The sequence below is a fragment of the Salvelinus alpinus genome, chromosome 22, assembly GCF_045679555.1.
Source record: "Salvelinus alpinus chromosome 22, SLU_Salpinus.1, whole genome shotgun sequence".
In the NCBI taxonomy this organism is placed as follows: Eukaryota; Metazoa; Chordata; class Actinopteri; order Salmoniformes; family Salmonidae; genus Salvelinus; species Salvelinus alpinus.
Window position 1 is genome coordinate 27,118,462 of NC_092107.1, and position 20,181 is coordinate 27,138,642.

General features: G+C 43.9%; 1 protein-coding gene across 3 annotated transcripts in view; it reads left to right on the forward strand.

The window, feature by feature from the left end:
• The window catches only part of LOC139549332 (segment polarity protein dishevelled homolog DVL-3-like), a 58,534-nt gene extending 38,597 nt beyond the window's left edge, over window positions 1-19,937 (forward strand). For 2 of the 3 annotated variants that reach the window (XM_071359722.1, XM_071359724.1), the window contains 11 exons: window positions 6,221-6,365; window positions 8,206-8,299; window positions 8,440-8,509; window positions 9,070-9,209; window positions 10,161-10,237; window positions 10,372-10,439; window positions 10,579-10,728; window positions 11,268-11,399; window positions 11,527-11,694; window positions 13,489-13,704; window positions 18,685-19,937. In XM_071359722.1, the coding sequence (XP_071215823.1) occupies window positions 6,221-6,365; window positions 8,206-8,299; window positions 8,440-8,509; window positions 9,070-9,209; window positions 10,161-10,237; window positions 10,372-10,439; window positions 10,579-10,728; window positions 11,268-11,399; window positions 11,527-11,694; window positions 13,489-13,704; window positions 18,685-19,103 (1,679 nt within the window). In that variant the 3' untranslated portion in view covers window positions 19,104-19,937. The remainder of the gene's footprint in view (window positions 1-6,220; window positions 6,366-8,205; window positions 8,300-8,439; window positions 8,510-9,069; window positions 9,210-10,160; window positions 10,238-10,371; window positions 10,440-10,578; window positions 10,729-11,267; window positions 11,400-11,526; window positions 11,695-13,488; window positions 13,705-18,684) is intronic. The other variant, XM_071359723.1, reaches the window with a different exon arrangement.
• Window positions 19,938-20,181: the final 244 nt, after the last annotated feature.

Genomic DNA, 20,181 nt, shown 5'->3' on the forward strand with positions numbered 1-20,181 from the left:
AGAGCATACTTAAATTTACACAGGACACCATATAAGAGAAATACTCCAGATATAACAGACTGACCCTAGCCCCCCGACACATAAACTACTGCAGGATATAACCCCACCCACTTTGCCAAAGCACAGCCCCCACACCACTAGAGGGATATCTTCAACCACCAACTTACCATCCTGAGACAAGGCTGAGTATAGCCCACAAAGATCTCCGCCACGACACAACCCAAGGGGGGACGCCAACCCGGACAGGAAGATCACGTCAGTGACTCAACCCACTCAAGTGACGCACCTCTCCTAGGGACGGCATGGAAGAGCACCAGTAAGCCAGTGACTCAGCCCCTGTAATAGGGTTAGAGGCAGAGAATCCCAGTGGAGAGAGGGGAACCGGCCAGGCAGAGACAGCAAGGGTGGTTCGTTGCGCCAGTGCCTTTCTGTTCACCTTCACAAATTGCAGGGTTTGAATGGGATTTGACCACAATATGCAGCAATGTTTTTGCCTCTTCGAAGAGCCTCGCCCATCAACTTATTCATTTCAAATTTGACCCTAGAGTGAAGATTCGGACGAGAAATTATATGCATAGACTGGGCAATTATATTCATATGTTTTGGAGCTGTGTACTGGTGCAGTCCTTTTGGGTTCATGTTGATAGTGTTTTAAATGGTATTCTTGGCTGGAACCTACCTGTTTGTCTATCGCTCTTCCTGCTGGGATGTAGCCTTAGCATTTCATTAGCTTATCAACAGAGGTGTATTGTTATGGCTGCAATAACAGCAGACACAAAACTTGGTTTGAACCGGGTAATGCCCTTTGCAGATGTTTGTTGCTTATATACTTGGACATTGCACAGCTGGAAAGATCCACTGCCAGACGGTGTGGGGCCAAGCCCGAAACGCTGGTCAATTGGTTACATGCTATCTCCAACTTGCAAGAGCTAGTTTAACAACAATGTTCGGTCTTGCGGATGGGTGATAGCATTGCCCTACTCTGTCTTTTTTCTGTTTTGTGGCTCTGGGTTAGTAACCGTTGAGAATGACATTTGAATAGGCCGATTGAATTTGGAAATACTGAATCTGTTATGTTTTGTCCTTTTTCCATTTGTGTTGTGTTTTTCCATTGTGTTTGTTTTCCCCTTATTGACCTGTAATTGTCTAGGACATGCAAGAAAAACTAAAATACTGGGAAATATGTCCATGACATCCAAATCTTGAAGCGTATTGGTGTTATAGTTGCCACCTCTAATAGGCTGTTGTATAGCACTACTCACAATGCTAAGATGAAAGGTGTGCTCTGTAATTCTTTTGTTGTCCCAGCAACTTAACACAAAGATTTAGGTAAACACAATGATCTCTAAAAACGAAAATTGGTGATTATAAGCTCTGACTATCTTAAAATGATGCTCTCTTAACTTTACATATTTTTATGTATTTAAATGTTAATATTTATTTAAATTTTATTATGTTACCTAATCATTTTGTAGCCATCAGTTCAGTGGCTGGTTTACACATTTTATTGAAATAATGCAATTGGTGATTAGAAAAAATCCAATCTTTTAGCAATTGAACTATTGCTGATGCCCTCGACAACCCTCAGCAGCCACTAACCAATACAATTCAGTCGGCCCTATACCAATAGTAAGCAACTCTGTTCCTGGAGTACCGCAGGTACTGCTGGATTTTGTTCCAACTAGGCATCACACCTGACCAACTGAGCTAATTGACAGAGAGGAAGAGGCCCAACTGGATAGAAAATCTGTCTCCCTCCAGCATTTGGCGTTTCTTTCAATTAGTTTTTGTGTGGAGGTCAAAATGAATGGCTTATTTGCTATGTGAGGTTTATTTGATCTAATAAAAGTTTTGTAATGATTAAGTTGATACTAGTGCACTGATATAAGTAGGACACGTGACATCCCGGGCTACTTTGAGAAAAAAACCACTTCATATCGGAGTTGTCTCGAGATGGCTAGGCATATTCATGGCATGAGGCTAGTAGCATAGCATCTCTCTCCATTGAATACAGGTGGTTGACGTCAACAACCCTCATCGAATATTTAAAAAAGGATTACAATAATGAGATGCAGGGGCGCAACTTTGGTTTTAGAAGTGTGTGATGGGGGAGGGGCATTTTGTTTTCATCCAGTCGGATAAAAACTTCAAACAGCCTACCTGACCGCTCGGAGGCGTCCGCATGGTCCTAAAGCAAACCGTTGCCTAGTTTTGTATCATATTCCAATGATAAAACTGGGGGGACAAAAAAATGCAAATTCAGAATGTTGGGGGGTCATGTCCTCCCCGTCCCCAGTGAAATTTGCGCCCCTGATGAGATGTATCCACCAATCCAGATCCGCTTTGTGGACAACGACTCCCATTATTACAGCGGAGAGACATGAATCTTGTCAGTATATCCATAATCTTTATAATTGATCAGCTCAGTGATTGCGTAAATTCAACACAACTGGTCTTCCAGGTCGGTTATATCAAAAACATGAAGTGCCAGCGGCACTCCAGGGCCAGGCTTCCCTACCCCTGCCCTATACTACATTATAAACTGGTTGGTTCGAGCCCTGAATGCTGATTGTCTGACAGCCGTGGTATATCAGACCGTATACCACGGGTATGACAAAACATGTATTTTTACTGCTCTATTTAAGTTGGTAATCAATTTATAATAAAATATATGCACCTCGGGGGTTTGTGGTATATGGCCAATATACCAAAGCTAAGGGCTGTTTCCAGGCACTCCGTATTACGTTGTGCGTAAGAACAGCCCTTAGCTATGGTATATTGGCTATATACCACACCACTTCGGGCCTTATTGCTTAAATTTCTTCCATAAATAGTGTAACTAGACACAATCTATAAATGTTGTAAACCGAAGGCTTTAATACTTTACCAGCTATGTAAGTTGATGTCCTCATCATAAGGCTGTTTGTTAGAATGTTATGTTGGAATCTAGTGTATATGACAGGATTCAATATTGTATATCATTAAAATCATCACAAAGGAGTGAAAGATCCCTTTAGGAATATTATAGATACATTTTTTATTGTTTGAAAATAAAATATAGAAATAAGAGATCCAAATACTGATCATAAACAGTTATATGAGCAGCGTTTTTGGCATATTTTTGGGAAAAATTATGATCATAAATTTTACAAAGATTATATACAGTATTTTGCAAACCTGGCTAAATTGGTTGCATTATCTCCATAACTATAATATTTTTGGTATTATCATTAGGCGTATTCCACCTATTATTGAGAGTTTTGGAAATGTCAGACCAATCCAATTAAAACCAATGGAGTCTGTTGATGGCCATATTGGAAAATGTGTACCCAAATGATTAAATAACCAATAGCTAGGCATCATTGTTTAGACATTTTCCAGCTTCATGCAAAGTTTGGTGCACTCATTATGAAGGCATTTTGCAAAAATGGGTTACCTGTACCTCTTTGCCCGGATTTCATATAGAATGCAATGTACTTGGCAGGTTTCACATCACATTTCTTGATGTTAACACAATTTATAGAATCATATATCATTTTTTATAAATATACATCAGTGAATGTTTCTTAAACATTTTCTAAGTGTTTTAATGTCAAATATTTGAAATGGCTACAAAATTCTGCAATTCAGACCGCTTTTTTGGCATATTTTCACTACTATTCTGGTAATATTTTGCTAAATACATATAACTGACATACTTGGGCCATCATTTTATGTTACCCTCATTGTAACATATATTTGAAGCCATTTTCTGTCTTATTACACCAATTATTTATTCAGTTATGGTCATGCAAAATCAATACAGTTCCTCCCCATTGAAGTTAATGGGGAAAATAGCCTGCCGGGTTGACTATATGGCAAAATAAACTTTCCCAGTGAGTGCCTTGTTCTGTGTGAAAGAGTGCATCCCAATACTGCCTATTCTGTCTCGATGTACCCCAAAATGCATACATGTATTACCTTTGAACCACCAAGGTGGGTCCATAGAGATGTCATTAAGAATTAAATTACTTTGTGTTGTATTATGAAGTTAATACGGTATAAATTGCCTTAGTATGAGAACATTTCATAACCTCAAACCTGTTGGCCAAACTAACTGCATAGGAGTCATAACATATAATGCAGTGATAACCACATTTAACCATTATGGGAGGAATAGGAGGAAGTTACCCATGGATGATGATCAAGTCATTTTTTGCATTCTCCCTTAAAGGACATAGGTGGAGTAACCTGATCCTAGATCTGTGCCTAATGGCGTGGTTTGAATCATGGGTGCCCATGTGTGTTCATTTGATGTCGTCTGTCCAGTCCACTATTTTCAGTGCACCCAACCCCAAAGATTCAATGGGTGAACCTCAAAATCACCTTGATTCCTTGCATCCTCTCTCCTCGCCTCCTTATCAAAATGTCGGGGGGGGGGGGGGGGTCTTCTCCTCCAATGCCCTGTACGCTTCTCTCTGACACTGAGGCGAAGAGAGAGGATGTTAGGAATAAAAAAATATACACTGCATTGGGAAAGTATTCAGACCCGTTGACTTTTTCCACCTTTTGTTACATTACAGCCTTATTCTAAAATTAATGAAATTGATTTTTCCCCTCATCAATTAACACACAATACCCTATAATGACAAAGCAAAAAAAGGTTTTTAGAAATTTTTCCAAATGCAGTAAAATAAAACACTGACATATCAAATTTACATGAGTATTCAGACCCTTTACTCAGCACTTTGTTGAAGCACCTTTGGCCGCGATTACAGCCTTGAGTCTTCTTGGGTATGACGCTACAAGCTTGGCACACCTGTCGTTGTCCTGTTGGATGGTGAACCTTCACGCCAGTCAGAGGTCCTGAGCGTTCTAGAGCAGGTTTTCATCAAGGATCTCTCTGTACTTTGCTCCGTACATCTTTCCCTCGATCCTGACTAGTCTTCCAGTCCCTGCCGCTGACAAACATCCCCACAGCATGATGCTGCCACCACCATGCTTCACTGTAGGGATGGTGCCAGGTTTCCTCAAGACGTGACGCTTGGCATTCAGGCCAAAGAGTTCAATTTTGATTTTCATCACAACAGACAATATTGTTTCTCATAATCAGAGTCCTTTAGGTGCCTTTTGGCAAACTCCAAGTGGGCTCTCATGTGCATTTTACTGAGGAGTGGCTTCCGTCTGGCCACTCTACCATAAAGGCCTGATTGGTAGAGTGCTGCAGAGATGGTTGTCCTTCTGGAAGTTTCTCCCATCTCCACAGAGGAACCCTGGAGCTCTGTCAGAGTTACCATCGGGTTCTTGGTCGCCTCCCTGACCAAGGCCCTTCTCCCCCGATTGCCCAGTTTGGCTGGGCGGCCAGTTCTTGGTGGTTCCAAACTTCTTCCATTTAAGAATGATGGAGGCCACTGTGTTCTTTGGGGCCTTCAGTGCTGCAGAAATGTTTTGGTACCCTTCCCCAGATCTGTGCCTTGACACAATCCTGTCTCGGAGCTCTACGGACAATTCCTTTGACCTCATGGCTTGGATTTTGCTCTGACATGCATTGTTAACTGTGGGACCTTATATAGACAGGTGTGTGCCTTTCCAAATCATGTCTGAACAATTGAATTTTCTCCAGGTGGACTCCAATCAAGTTGTTGAAACATCTCATGGATGATCAATGGAAACAGGATGCACCGTAGCTCAATTTCGAGTCTCATAGCAAAGGGTCTGAATAATTATGTAAATAAGGAATTTCTAAAAACCTGTTTTCTCTTTGTCATTATGGGGTATTGTGTGTAGATTGATGAGAAAGTGTTTTATTTAATCCATTTTAGAAGAAGGCTGTAACGTAACAAAATGTGGAAAAAGTCAAGAGATCTGAATACTTTCCGAATACACTGTATATTCTGAACCTAGCTTGGCCAGGCCAAGCCAAGCCAAGCTATGCTGAGGTTGCCTGGTTACGCAACCACCGTAGTTGAACCGTGCTAAGAAAATATCGGAACCAGCACAGTTCGGTTGGGTTGGCACATAGTATGAAAAGGTAATTATGTAGTATTCATAATGATTAGTTTTAATACTCTTATTAGAGCATACCATAGCAAAACATTTTGCTTTCAAAAAACTGCTGTTTTGAAAATGAACATTTGCATTCAGGTATTCCCTTCCCATGTCTCTGTTCTTCCAATTTGTTTCTACTGAACACTACCCGGTTGACTTTTCCTCTCTCCTGCTTGCCTGGCGCCCTCCTCAGGTGGCAGGTTGAATGGTCACACGCGTCCAGAGCGGGAGACACGGCGACCGGAGCTGGCGGGGTACGAGAGCTCATCCACGCTGATGAGTTCTGAGCTGGAGACGACGAGCTTTGTCAACTCTAAAGACGATGACGCATCTAGTCGGTGAGCACCACACGCACGCGCACACACACACACACACACACACACACACACACACACACACACACACACACACACACACACACACACACACACACACACACAGATGGATCAACAAAAAATGGCTTTTAATTATCTCAGTGAGGGGACTAAAGTGAGGGGACTAAATATCCCAAAACAACTACAGCCACGATGATAAATGGAAAAATCGAGTTAAGTTGCATTTTGAGTGGAACATCCCTTAAATACGAAGAGATCACCTCAAGGTTGTTCATTGCTGCCAGTGTCGGTTGCAATAGGCCTTGACGGGTTAGGACCAAAGGGAAGCGGTAAGGAGCGAATTGACTATCCATTAATTTACACTCACACTCGCGTACACTGTATATACAAAAGTATGTGGACACCCCTTCAAATTAGTGTATTCGTCTATTTCAGCCACACCCATTGCTGACAGGTACAAAATCGAGCACACAGCCATGTGATCTCCATAGACAAATATTGACAGTAGAATGGCCTTACTAAAGAGCTCAGTGACTTTCAACATGGCACCGTCATAGGATGCCACCTTTCCAACAAGTCAGTTCGTCAAATTTCTGCCCTGCTAGAGCTGCCCCGGTCAAATGTAGGTGCTGTTATTGTGAAGTGGAAACGTCTAGGAGCAACAACAGCTCAGCCGTGAATTGGTAGGCCACACAATCTCACAGAACAGGACCAGCGAGTGCTGAAGCGCATAGCGTGTAAATAAATTGTCTGTCCTCGGTTGCAACACTCACTACCGAATTGCAAACTGCCTCTGAAAGCAATGTCGGCACAAGAATTGTTCATTGGGAACTTCATGGAATGGTTTTCATTGGGAGCGTCATGAAATGGGTTCATTGGGATCACCATGTGCAATGCAAAGCGTCGACTGGAGTGGTGTAAAGCTCGCCGCCTTTGGACTCTGGAGCAGTAGAAACACGTTCTCTGGAGTGATGAATCACGCTTCACCATCTGGCTGATGGATGAATCTGGGTTTGGCGGATACCAGGAGAACACTACCTGCTCCAATGCATATTGCCAACTGTAAAGTTTGGTGGAGGAGAAATAATGGTTTGGGCTAGGCCCCTTAGTTCCAGTGAAGGGACATCTGAACTCTACAGCATACACTGACATTCTAGACGATTCTGTGCTTTCAACTTTGTGGTCACAGTTTGTGGAAAGCCCTTTCTGTTTCAGCATGACAATGGCCCCGTGCATAAAGCGAGGTCCGTACAGAAATGCTTTGTCGAGATCGGTGTGGAAGAACTTGACTGGCCTGCACAGAACCCTGACCTCAACCCCATCGAAAACCTTTGGGATGAATTGGAATGCCGACTGCGAGCCAGGTCTAATCGCCCAGTGCCTGACGCCACTAATGCTCTTGTGGCTGAATGAAAGCTAGTCCCCGCAGCAATGTTCCAACATTTAGTGGAAAGCCTTCCCAGAAGAATGGAGGCTGTTATAGCAGCAAAGGCGGGACCAACTCCTTATTAATGCCCATGTGGCCGAATACTTTGGTCATGTAGTGTACATTTACCCAAGACACTAAAAAGGTGTCCTATCACATGAAAACATTACATAAGCCACTTGATGTATACCTCTACGTGATCGCTATCTACTCTTATTCAAGTGCCCACAAATCATATGCTCTAGAAAACCCATACAAAAGACTGTTGCTTTTCCCTTTGAGCTCAATGGCCACGTCTAAGATTGGCTCAAATGGATGGAGTCACATGTGGCCAATTAACCACTGGCAGATGAGTGTGCATTGTGTGTCATGACACCACAGTGAGTTGTGTCACCGCTGAGATGTCATCACCCGCAGGTTCAGTGGCTCCACGGAGCAGAGCACTTCGTCGAGGCTCATGAGACGACATCGGCGGCGGCGGCGGAAACTCAAAGCGCCACGGATGGAGAGGGTAAGACACACACAATACAAAATAGAAAGAAACACACACACAGACCACACAGATGCCAGTTTGCTGTTAGTGTTCAGTGGTCCTTGTGCATGTCTTTCTCTTTCAATCATTCCTCTACTCCTCCCTCTCTTTCTGTCCAGTCGTCCTCTTTCAGTAGCGTCACAGATTCCACCATGTCACTGAACATCATCACTGTCACTTTAAATATGGGTGAGTAGTACTGTTCATCTATATCTGTGTAATGTATATAACTTTACGTCTATATGATATTTTATATATCATTGGCGAACACACACTTAAAGATTCAGAGACCACCCACTGGGCACAGAAGTCAGTTCAACATCTAATTTTGATTTACATTTGGTTGAGTTGTCAACTAACGTGAAGTCCACCTGAAATCAACAAAACATTTCACCATGTCATTGGATTTAGGTTAAAAGTTTGGTGAAAAAAATATGACTTACGTTGATTACTTTTTGCAAATCCAATTAGTTTTCCACGTTGCCTCAACGCCATCACATTGTTTTTTTGGGTTGAAATGAGGTGGAAACAACGTTGATTCAACCGGTAGATCAGAACTTCTCTGAGACGTTTCGTGTATACGAGCCCAGAGGTCAAAGACTCCCTTTTCAAAGAGGGATTCATATTTATCCTTCACTCTGTCTATTGGTTTACATCTGTAGGGAAGGTATCCTTTTTTTTATTCAACACTCTTTCTTTCTCTTGTCATTACACTTCCTTCCTCTTCTCCTCCTCCTCCCTTCATGCAGAGAAGTATAACTTCCTGGGCATCAGTATTGTGGGTCAGAGTAACGAGAAAGGAGATGGAGGAATCTACATCGGCTCTATCATGAAGGGAGGGGCAGTGGCCGCCGATGGACGCATCGAGCCTGGAGACATGCTGCTGCAGGTGTTTGTTGAGTGTCTACTTGAGTATAAGTCTAAAAGTATTTGGTTTAAATATACTTAAGTATCAAAAGTTACTGTAATTGCTGAAATTATATTTAAGTAACACATACGGAATCATGTAGTCACCAAAAAAAGTGTTAAACAAATCCAAATATATTTTATATTTGAGATTCTTCAAATTGCCAGGAAAGAAAGGAAAGAAAATCCACAAATTAACTTTTAAGAAGGCACACCTGTTTATTGAAATGCATTCCAGGTGCATTCCTCGTGAAGCTGGTTGAGAGAATGCCAAGAGTGTGCAAAGCCGTCATCAAGGCAAAGGGTGGCTATTTGAAGAATTTGTTCACCACTTTTTTGGTTACTACATGATTCCATATGTGTCCTTTCATAGTTTTGATGTCTTCACTTTTATTCTACAATGTAGAAAATAGTAAAAATAATGAAAAACCCTTGAATGAGTAGGTGTTCTAAAACTTTTGACCAGTAGTATAATTTCTAATTCCTTTCTTGTTTTTTAAATTACGGATTGCCAGGGGCACACTCCAGCACTCAGACATAATTTACAAATTAAGTGAGTCCGCCAGATCAGTGGCAGTAGGGATGAGGAGGGATGTTCTCTTGATAAGTGTGTGAATTGTACCGTTTTCCTGTCCTGCTAAGAATTCAAAATCTAACGAGTACTTTTGGGTGTCAGGGAAAATGTATGAAGTAAAAAGTACATTATTTTCTTTAGGAATGTAGTGAAGTAAAAGATGACAAAAATATAAATAGTGATGTACAGATACCCCCCAAAAAACGACTTAAGTCGTGCTTTAAAGTATTTTTAAGTGGCAAGAAAGCGAGAACAGGAGGAACGGTTTTGGGGTCTTTAATTGGACTTGGTTGGTAGGATTTCCTGGTTTCTTTCTCTCCCTTTTCTACATCACCCCGTCTCTCATCCCCTCTTCTCCAGGTTAACGACATTAACTTTGAGAACATGAGCAATGATGATGCAGTAAGAGTACTGAGGGAGATTGTGCATAAGCCAGGGTAAGGAGCAGTCTCACACACACTGAATCCTACACGCTGATACGTGCTGAGGATCACACATTGTTGCTGGTTTGTGTGTATGTGTGTATAAACTGTGTGTAAATTGAGTGTCTGCTGTGTGTAATTATTGACAGCCCTATTACTCTGACTGTGGCTAAGTGCTGGGATCCTAACCCTCGAGGATGCTTCACACTGCCGAGAAGTGAGTACTCACACACAGCATCACGTAATTAGACCTCTCCTCTTAGATTTGACATTTAATTTGCTTTTATGGGGGGGAAATAGATGTAAATGTGTTTTACCATGTTCCACAGAGACAAAACAACTCTTTTTCTGTGTAGGTGAGCCGATCCGTCCCATAGACCCTGCTGCCTGGGTGTCCCACACCACAGCAATGACGGGGGCGTACCCAGTGTATGGTATGAGCCCTTCTATGACCACCATCACCTCCACCAGCTCCTCCATCACAAGCTCCATCCCTGAGACTGAGCGTAAGTCACCCCTCCCTTTCCCTCTCCACCATCCCCAGCGGGCAAAAGTTGGCATGGGACAACCTAATGACAAAAGTTTGTGGTCGAAAACTGGTTGTGATGACATCAAGACTGGTAGAAAATAACCTAATTTGGGTTGTTTTCTGGTCGAAGCAACGTCCAAGATTACAACCAGGCAAACACGTATAATTCTGGTCTATAAAAATAAAAAGGTGTCCTATTTTAGTCAGTATAACCTGACCCTGATGACAGAAGAGCCTGCCATCTTGTCAATACATTTTGCCTAGTGGGTTGCTGCACGACAGCCACTTCTGCTTGCTTCATTTCCCGCTTGCTACTACTGCTGAATGAATAAATGAAAGGCTCCCTTGGTGTTTCCCAGTGGGCAAAACTGGGTGAAATTATTATTACAACCAGAAACTGGTTGAAATAATGTTGTTTGGATGTCATTTCAACCCGTTCTTTACAGTTTTGCCTGCTGGGTTGTTTCACTACTGCAGCTATCTGACTGTTGCTCTCTTTCCTTCTTTCCCTCCCAGGGCTCGATGACTTTCATTTATCCATTCACAGCGACATGGTAACAATCGCCAAAGCGATGGCCAATCCAGAGTCTGGCCTGGAGGTGCGAGACCGGATGTGGCTCAAGATCACAATCCCCTCCGCCTTCATAGGTATTCTTTCTCTCTTTTACTCTGCTCCCTTCACTCTCTCTTCTGTCTGTATTGTCTCGCTTTCATAGGGACTATTGTTAAGGTCTCTCTCTCACCCTCTCCAACTGTCTGTCTGTCTCCGTCCCAGGCTCGGACGTGGTGGACTGGCTCTACCATTACGTGGAGGGCTTCACTGACCGCCGTGAGGCCAGGAAGTATGCCAGCAACCTGCTGAAGGCCGGCTATATCCGGCACACCGTCAACAAGATCACCTTCTCCGAGCAATGCTACTACATTTTCGGAGACCTCTGTGGCAGTGAGTCTTATTATCTCTTTCTCTTCCATAAGATAGCTTTCTTTATGACTTCACCTCTCCATCTTCGGAGACCTCTGTGGCAGTGAGTCTTATTATCTCTTTCTCTTCCACAAGATAGCTTTCTTTATGACTCTTCACCTCTCCATCTTAGGAGACCTCTGTGGCAGTGAGTCTTATTATCTCTTTCTCTTCCACAAGATAGCTTTCTTTATGACTCTTCACCTCCCCATCTTCGGAGACCTCTGTGGCAGTGAGTCTTATTATCTCTTTCTCTTCCACAAGATAGCTTTCTTTATAACTCTTCACCTCTCCATCTTCGGAGACCTCTGTGGCAGTGCGTCTTATTATCTCTTTGCCTTCCACAAGATAGCTTTCTTTATGACTTCACCTCTCCATCTTCGGAGACCTCTGTGGCAGTGAGTCTTATTATCTCTTTCTCTTCCACAAGATAGCTTTCTTTATGACTTCACCTCTCCATCTTCGGAGACCTCTGTGGCAGTGAGTCGTATTATCTCTTTTTCTTCCACAAGATAGCTTTCTTTATGACTCTTACATTTACATTTACATTTAAGTCATTTAGCAGACACTCTTCACCTCTCCATCTTCGGAGACCTCTGTGGCAGTGAGTCTTATTATCTCTTTCTCTTCCACAAGATAGCTTTCTTTATGACTCTTCACCTCCCCATCTTCGGAGACCTCTGTGGCAGTGAGTCTTATTATCTCTTTCTCTTCCACAAGATAGCTTTCTTTATAACTCTTCACCTCTCCATCTTCGGAGACCTCTGTGGCAGTGCGTCTTATTATCTCTTTGCCTTCCACAAGATAGCTTTCTTTATGACTTCACCTCTCCATCTTCGGAGACCTCTGTGGCAGTGAGTCGTATTATCTCTTTGTCTTCCACAAGATGGCTTTCTTTATGACTTCACCTCTCCATCTTCAGAGACCTCTGTGGCAGTGAGTCTTATTATCTCTTTCTCTTCCACAAGATAGCTTTCTTTATGACTCTTCACCTCTCCATCTTCGGAGACCTCTGTGGCAGTGAGTCTTATTATCTCTTTCTCTTCCACAAGATAGCTTTCTTTATGACTCTTCACCTCCCCATCTTCGGAGACCTCTGTGGCAGTGAGTCTTATTATCTCTTTCTCTTCCACAAGATAGCTTTCTTTATAACTCTTCACCTCTCCATCTTCGGAGACCTCTGTGGCAGTGAGTCTTATTATCTCTTTGTCTTTCACAAGATAGCTTTCTTTATGACTTCACCTCTCCATCTTCGGAGACCTCTGTGGCAGTGAGTCTTATTATCTCTTTCTCTTCCACAAGATAGCTTTCTTTATGACTCTTCACCTCTCCATCTTCGGAGACCTCTGTGGCAGTGAGTCTTATTATCTCTTTCACTTCCACAAGATAGCTTTCTTTATGACTCTTCACCTCTCCATCTTCGTAGACCTCTGTGGCAGTGAGTCTTATTATCTCTTTCACTTCCACAAGATAGCTTTCTTTATGACTCTTCACCTCTCCATCTTCGTAGACCTCTTTGGCAGTGAGTCTTATTATCTCTTTCTCTTCCACAAGATAGCTTTCTTTATAACTCTTCACCTCTCCAACTTCGGAGACCTCTGTGGCAGTGAGTCTTATTATCTCTTTGTCTTTCACAAGATAGCTTTCTTTATGACTTCACCTCTCCTTTACTCTTTCTTCTTTAACACGTTTGTCCCTTTCCACTCCTTCCCATTCTCCTCCACTCTCTCCCTTCCCTTCCTCCCATTTTCTCTCCTCTCCTCCCCTCTCTCTCAGATATGGCTAACCTCTCACTGGGAGACCACGATGGGTCGAGTGGGGCGTCCGACCAAGACACCCTTGCTCCCCTGCCGCACCCTGGGGCTGCCCCCTGGCCCCTGGCCTTCCCTTACCAGTACCCCATCCCACAGCCCTACAACCCACACCCTCTGCACGAGCCTCCCCAAAGCCAACCTGGAAGGGGGGGGAGTGCAGACAGCCAGCACAGCGAAGGTGAGATGCTCAGCTACACATACACGCAAACTAACAGAGAAACACACACAGAAAGGCAAACCAAATGACTGGACTGACATACAGTGCATTTGGAAAGTATTCAGACCGCTTGACTTTTTCCACATTTTGTTACATTACAGCCTTATTCTAAAATGGATTCAATTGTTTTCCTTATCAATCTACACCCCATAAGGACAAAGAAAAACAGATTTTTAGGATTTTTTGCAAATGTATAAAATATTTAAAAAACGGAAATATCACATTTACATAAGTATTCAGACCCTTTACTCAGTACTTTGTTGAAGCACCTTTGGCAGTGATTACAGCCTCGAGTCTTCTTGGGTATGACGCTACAAGCTTGCCACACCTGTATTTGGGAGTGTCTCCCATTTTTCTCTGCAGATCCTCTCAAGCTTTGTCAGGTTGGATGGTGAGCTTTGCTGCACAGTTATTTTCAGGTCTCTCCAGACATGTTCGATCGGGTTCAAGTCTATGCTCTGGCTGGGCCACTCAAGGATATTCAGAGACTTGTCCCGAAGCCACTCCTGCATTTTCTTGGCTTTGTACTTAGGGTCCTATTAGAAGGTGAACCTTCACCCTAGTCTGAGGTCCTAAGCAGGTTTTCATCAAGGATCTCTCTGTACTTTGCTCCGTTCATCTTTCCCTCAATCCTGAGTAGTCTCCCAGTCCCTGCCGCTGAATAACATCCCCACAGCATGATTCTGCCACCACCATGCTTCACCGTAGGGATGGTGCCAGGTCTCCTGGTCTGAGAGTCTTTAGGTGCCTTTTGGCAAACTCCAAGCGGTGTCATGACTCTCTCTCCTTGGTGAGGATCAAAGGTGCCAGATCACCTGGCAGTGGCTGACAGATAGTCAGACCCCCTCTCTCCCACAGGTTAGGAGAGAGGCAGTTGTTGGGCCGGTTTTATGACTTAACAGCCAGTCATATATAGTTTGCAGAAATTCTCCCTCTGGCTCTCCAGTATGGGAAGACTGAAATCTCTTTGTTACAGATCTACTTTTTTATGATGGTGTGTATAGTGGTCGGGAACCTGAACCTGAACCTGAATAATCAACCTTGAGACCACTACGAGACCAGCCAATGTACCAGAAAACGTGAGACGGTAGTCCATACATTTGAAATGGTGAAACTCTCAATCTCTACACAAGAAGAAGAAACTCACTAGACCATAGCATTTACCAGTCTGCAGCTGGCATGTAAAGTAGTCTCGGACATTTGACCAAAGACACAAAGGGGAAGAAAGATCCCTCTATGACAGGTATACGCCTAATAAAAAGGTGAATCACATTTAAAATAAATAAATATATATATATATATATATACACTGCTCAAAAAAATAAAGGGAACACTAAAATAACACATCCTAGATCTGAATGAATGAAATAATCTTATTAAATACTTTTTTCTTTACATAGTTGAATGTGCTGACAACAAAATCACACAAAAATGATCAATGGAAATCAAATTTATCAACCCATGGAGGTCTGGATTTGGAGTCACACTCAAAATTAAAGTGGAAAACCACACTACAGGCTGATCCAACTTTGATGTAATGTCCTTAAAACAAGTCAAAATGAGGCTCAGTAGTGTGTGTGGCCTCCACGTGCCTGTATGACCTCCCTACAACGCCTGGGCATTCTCCTGATGAGGTGGCGGATGGTCTCCTGAGGGATCTCCTCCCAGACCTGGACTAAAGCATCCGCCAACTCCTGGACAGTCTGTGGTGCAACGTGGCGTTGGTGGATGGAGCGAGACATGATGTCCCAGATGTGCTCAATTGGATTCAGGTCTGGGGAACGGCCGGGCCAGTCCATAGCATCAATGCCTTCCTCTTGCAGGAACTTCTGACACACTCCAGCCACATGAGGTCTAGCATTGTCTTGCATTAGGAGGAACCCAGGGCACCAGCATATGGTGTCACAAGGGGTCTGAGGATCTCATCTCGGTACCTAATGGCAGTCAGGCTACCTCTGGCGAGCACATGGAGGCCCCCCAAAGAAATGCCACCCCACACCATTACTGACCCACCGCCAAACCGGTCATGCTGGAGGATGTTGCAGGCAGCAGAACGTTCTCCACGGCGTCTCCAGACTCTGTCACGTCTGTCACATGTGCTCAGTGTGAACCTGCTTTCATCTGTGAAGAGCACAGGGCGCCAGTGGCGAATTTGCCAATCTTGGTGTTCTCTGGCAAATGCCAAACGTCCTGCACGGTGTTGGGCTGTAAGCACAACCCCCACCTGTGGACGTCGGGCCCTCATACCACCCTCATGGAGTCTGTTTCTGACCGTTTGAGCAGACACATGCACATTTGTGGCCTGCTGGAGGTCATTTTGCAGGGTTCTGGCAGTGCTCCTCCTGCTCCTCCTTGCACAAAAGCGGAGGTAGCGGTCCTGCTGCTGGGTTGTTGCCCTCCTACGGCCTCCTCCACGTCTCCTGATGTACTGGCCTGTCTCCTGGTAGCGCCTCCATGCTCTGGACACTACGCTGACATACGCAGCAAACCTTCTTGCCACAGCTCGCATTGATGTGCCATCCTGGATGAGCTGCACTACCTGAGCCACTTGTGTGGGTTGTAGACTCCGTCTCATGCTACCACTAGAGTGAAAGCACCGCCAGCATTCAAAAGTGACCAAAACATCAGCCAGGAAGCATAGGAACTGAGAAGTGGTCTGTGGTCACCACCTGCAGAACCACTCCTTTATTGGGGGTGTCTTGCTAATTGCCTATAATTTCCACCTGTTGTCTATTCCATTTGCACAACAGCATGTGAAATTTATTGTTAATCAGTGTTGCTTCCTAAGTGGACAGTTTGATTTCACAGAAGTGTGATTGACTTGGAGTTACATTGTGTTGTTTAAGTGTTCCCTTTATTTTTTTGAGCAGTGTATATATAAACTCAGCAAAAAAAGAAACATCCTCTAACTGTCAACTGCGTTTATTTTCAGCAAACTTAACATGGATAAATATTTGTATGAACATAACAAGATTCAACAACTGAGACATAAACTGAACAAAGGGGGGGGGGGGCTGAAAATCAAAAGTAACAGTCAGTATCTGGTGTGGCCACCAGCTGCATTAAGTACTGCAGTGCACCAGATTTGCCAGTTATTGCTGTGAGATGTTACCCCACTCTTCCACCAAGGCACCTGCCATTTCCCGGACATTTCTGGGGGGAATGGCCCTAGCCCTCACCCTCCGATCCTACAGGTGCCAGACATGCTCAATGGGATTGAGATCCGGGCTCTTCACTGGCCATGGCAGAACACTGACATTCCTGTCTTGCAGGAAATCACGCACAGAACGAGCAGTATGGCTGGTGGCATTGTCATGCTGGGAGGTCATGTCAGGATGAGCCTGCAGGAAGGGTACCACATGAGGGAAGAGGATGTCTTCCCTGTAATGCACAGCGTTGAGATTGCCTGCAATGACGACAAGCTCAGTCCGATGATGCTGTGACACACCGCCCCAGACCATGACGGACCCTCCACCTCCAAATTGATCCCGCTCCAGAGTACAGGCCTCGGTGTAACACTCCTTCCTTTGACAATAAATGCGACCATCACCCCTGGTGAGACAAAACTGTGATTCGTCAGTGAAGAGCACTTTTTGCCAGTCAGACCCATTGTAATTTATTACATAAATGCCTTGTATCATAGGACGCTGTACTTACTATAAAGTCAGACCCCTGTTAATGAATTACATATATGTAAATGTCTTAAATATATGTAAATGTCAATTACTGCTTCACATACAAGCCAGTTAATTATATGCGTCACAGCTGGATGAGTCAACAGTCATGGGGGGCCTGGCACAGCTCTTGGTATATGTCCGTTAGGTTTATGGGGGGGTCAATTAAGAAAGACATCCTCTTCTGCAAACCACCGGAAACCAGGACAACATGAGAGGCTCTTTTTTAAGTACTGGACAGCTTTGTGACATCAAATGGACTTTGGTGGTCAAGATGTGTTGGTATCTGTACGGATGGCGCAAAAGCCATGACATGGAATGGTAACGCGCGTTCAAGCAGTTGCTCCCGACGCCACTTGGGTACACTGCAGCATCCACCGAGAGGCTCAAACTGCCAAGGGAATGCCTGACAGCTTGGAAGACGTTTTGGACACTACACTGAAAATGGTTAACTTTGTTAAAGCAAGACCCCTGAACTCTCGTGTATTTTCTGCATTATGCAATGATATGGGCAGCAACCACATAATGCTTATGCTTCATTATCCCTTTCATGCCCTGCCTCCAGTCCACTTACCGATATCTGAACAGGAGAGCCTCATCGAAATTGCAACAAGCGGTTCTGTGAAAATAGAATTTAATCAGAAGCCACTGCTAGATTTTTGGATAGGGCTGTGCTCAGAGTATCTTTGCCTTGGCAAAGATCTTTGCCTTTGCGCTGTTAAGACACTGATGCCGTTTGCATCCACGTACCTATGTGAGAGTGGATTCTCGGCCCTCACTAGCATGAAAACTAACTACAGGCACAGACTGTGTGTGGAAAATGATTTAAGACTGAGACGCTCTCCAATACAACCCAACATTGCAGAGCACATCCTTATTGACTGATGCCACTTTTATATGTTTACATACCCTACATTACTCATCTCATATGTATATACTGTACTCAATACCATCTACTGCGTCTTGCCTATGCCGTTCTGTACCATCACTCATTCATATATTTTTATGTACATATTCTTCATTCCTTTACATTTGTAGTTTTTGTGAAATTAAGGTAGTTTTTGTGAAATTGTTAGGTTAGATTACTTGTGACAAGTTGTGACAAAAAATCACACTCATTCTTATGTTTACCCTCTCTTGGGTAGAGGGCAGTATTTTCATGTCCGGATGAAAAGCGTGCCCAAAGTAAACTGCCTGTTACTCAGGCCCAGAAGCTAGGATATGCATATACTCTCAACCTTTCTCTCTTTCTCTCTCTCCTTTGCAGAGAGTCGTAGCAGCGGGTCCAACTGCAGTGGCAGTAAGAAGGAAGAGGCTGCTGGGGGGGCAGGCGGTGGTGCTGGTGGTGGCGAGTCCAAGTCCACAGGGAGCGGCAGCGAATCAGAGCTGAGGAAGGAAAATGCGCCCAGTGATCGCTCAGTGGCGGTGCCCCCTAAAGAGCACAGCATGCACAGCCTGATCAGCTTGGCCCACAGTGTCCACAGCACCCATTCCCACAGCGGTAGCCTGGTGTACGGACCCCCCGGCCTGCCAGCCCAGCCGCCGACCTCCCTCCCCATGACGGCCCCCCCTGGGTCGCCCCCGGGCCGAGACCTAGCCTCCATGCCCCCCGAACTCACCGCCTCACGACAATCATTCCGCATTGCCATGGGCAACCCCAGTGAGTTCTTCGTTGATGTCATGTGATGTGTGATCCAGAGGGCGGATCCTCACTGCAGGTGTTCAGGATGTCCTGGTACGGAGAGGAAGAAGGTGGTGGAGTAGGAGGAAAGGAGGTAGAGGCTAAGAGAAAGACAGGTGGTGCTGAGAGGAATATGGTTGTAACTGCATAGCTCTCTTTCTGTCTGTCTGTCGCCAGTGCTGTGGCGCCTGTACTTTCTTCAGTGAAGAAAATCGGTGTGGATGCAGCTCTCTCTCCTTAATACCCATTAAATAGACAATTTTGTTCATATGTTCTTTTCCACATCAGTTTGAGTGTGTGTGTGTGCCTGTGTGTGTTTATGAGTGAGTGAATATGTTGTTGGAATTGAATGTTTTCTTTTTGTAATTTTCTCCCTTTTCCTCTACATGTGTCCCATTCAACTGTGATCGAATCTCTGTGGATCCTCCATTGCAAACCCTCTTTAAAAATCAACACAGTCCATACTAGATGGGAGAAGGCTCAGAAAGAGAGAGAGAGAGCGATAGAGAGAGACTGTGGACCATAGAGATCCTATTAAATTACTATTCTAATTTTAAAATATATATAATTCCTAATTTTATACTGTGGACAAGGTTGTGTTCATTAGGGCATGCAACGGTTAACAAAACATTTAGCAACACGAAACAAAAATTATTTATTGGAGAAATTGGAGAAATAGGTTCAGGTAGTCCCTCCCGGTTTGTCTATTTTCTTTCATTTGGTGCCTAATGAACATGTCCCAGGTCCCATGAATGTGTTAAGGATGTTGGTGTTACTCTTTGTGAGTGTTCTCTGAGCTGACTCAAATGAACGTCCAAAATAAAACATAGAAAATGAAACTGTCTCAGGTATTTTTGTATCTTTCTATGTTGAGTTTCTCCACAAAAGTTATATGTAGACAGGGAGAGAGATTGAGAAGGGTAGAGAGCATAGATGAAAAGGTATTAAGAGGGAGTAAATTACTTCTCATGGCTGTACACTCAGTAGCAGTCATGTTAATTGTCATATAATCTCAGATAACGCTCTAACCAATCAGTGCAATTAATACTGGAAGATGAAGAGTATACGAGCTGAACCTTGCAC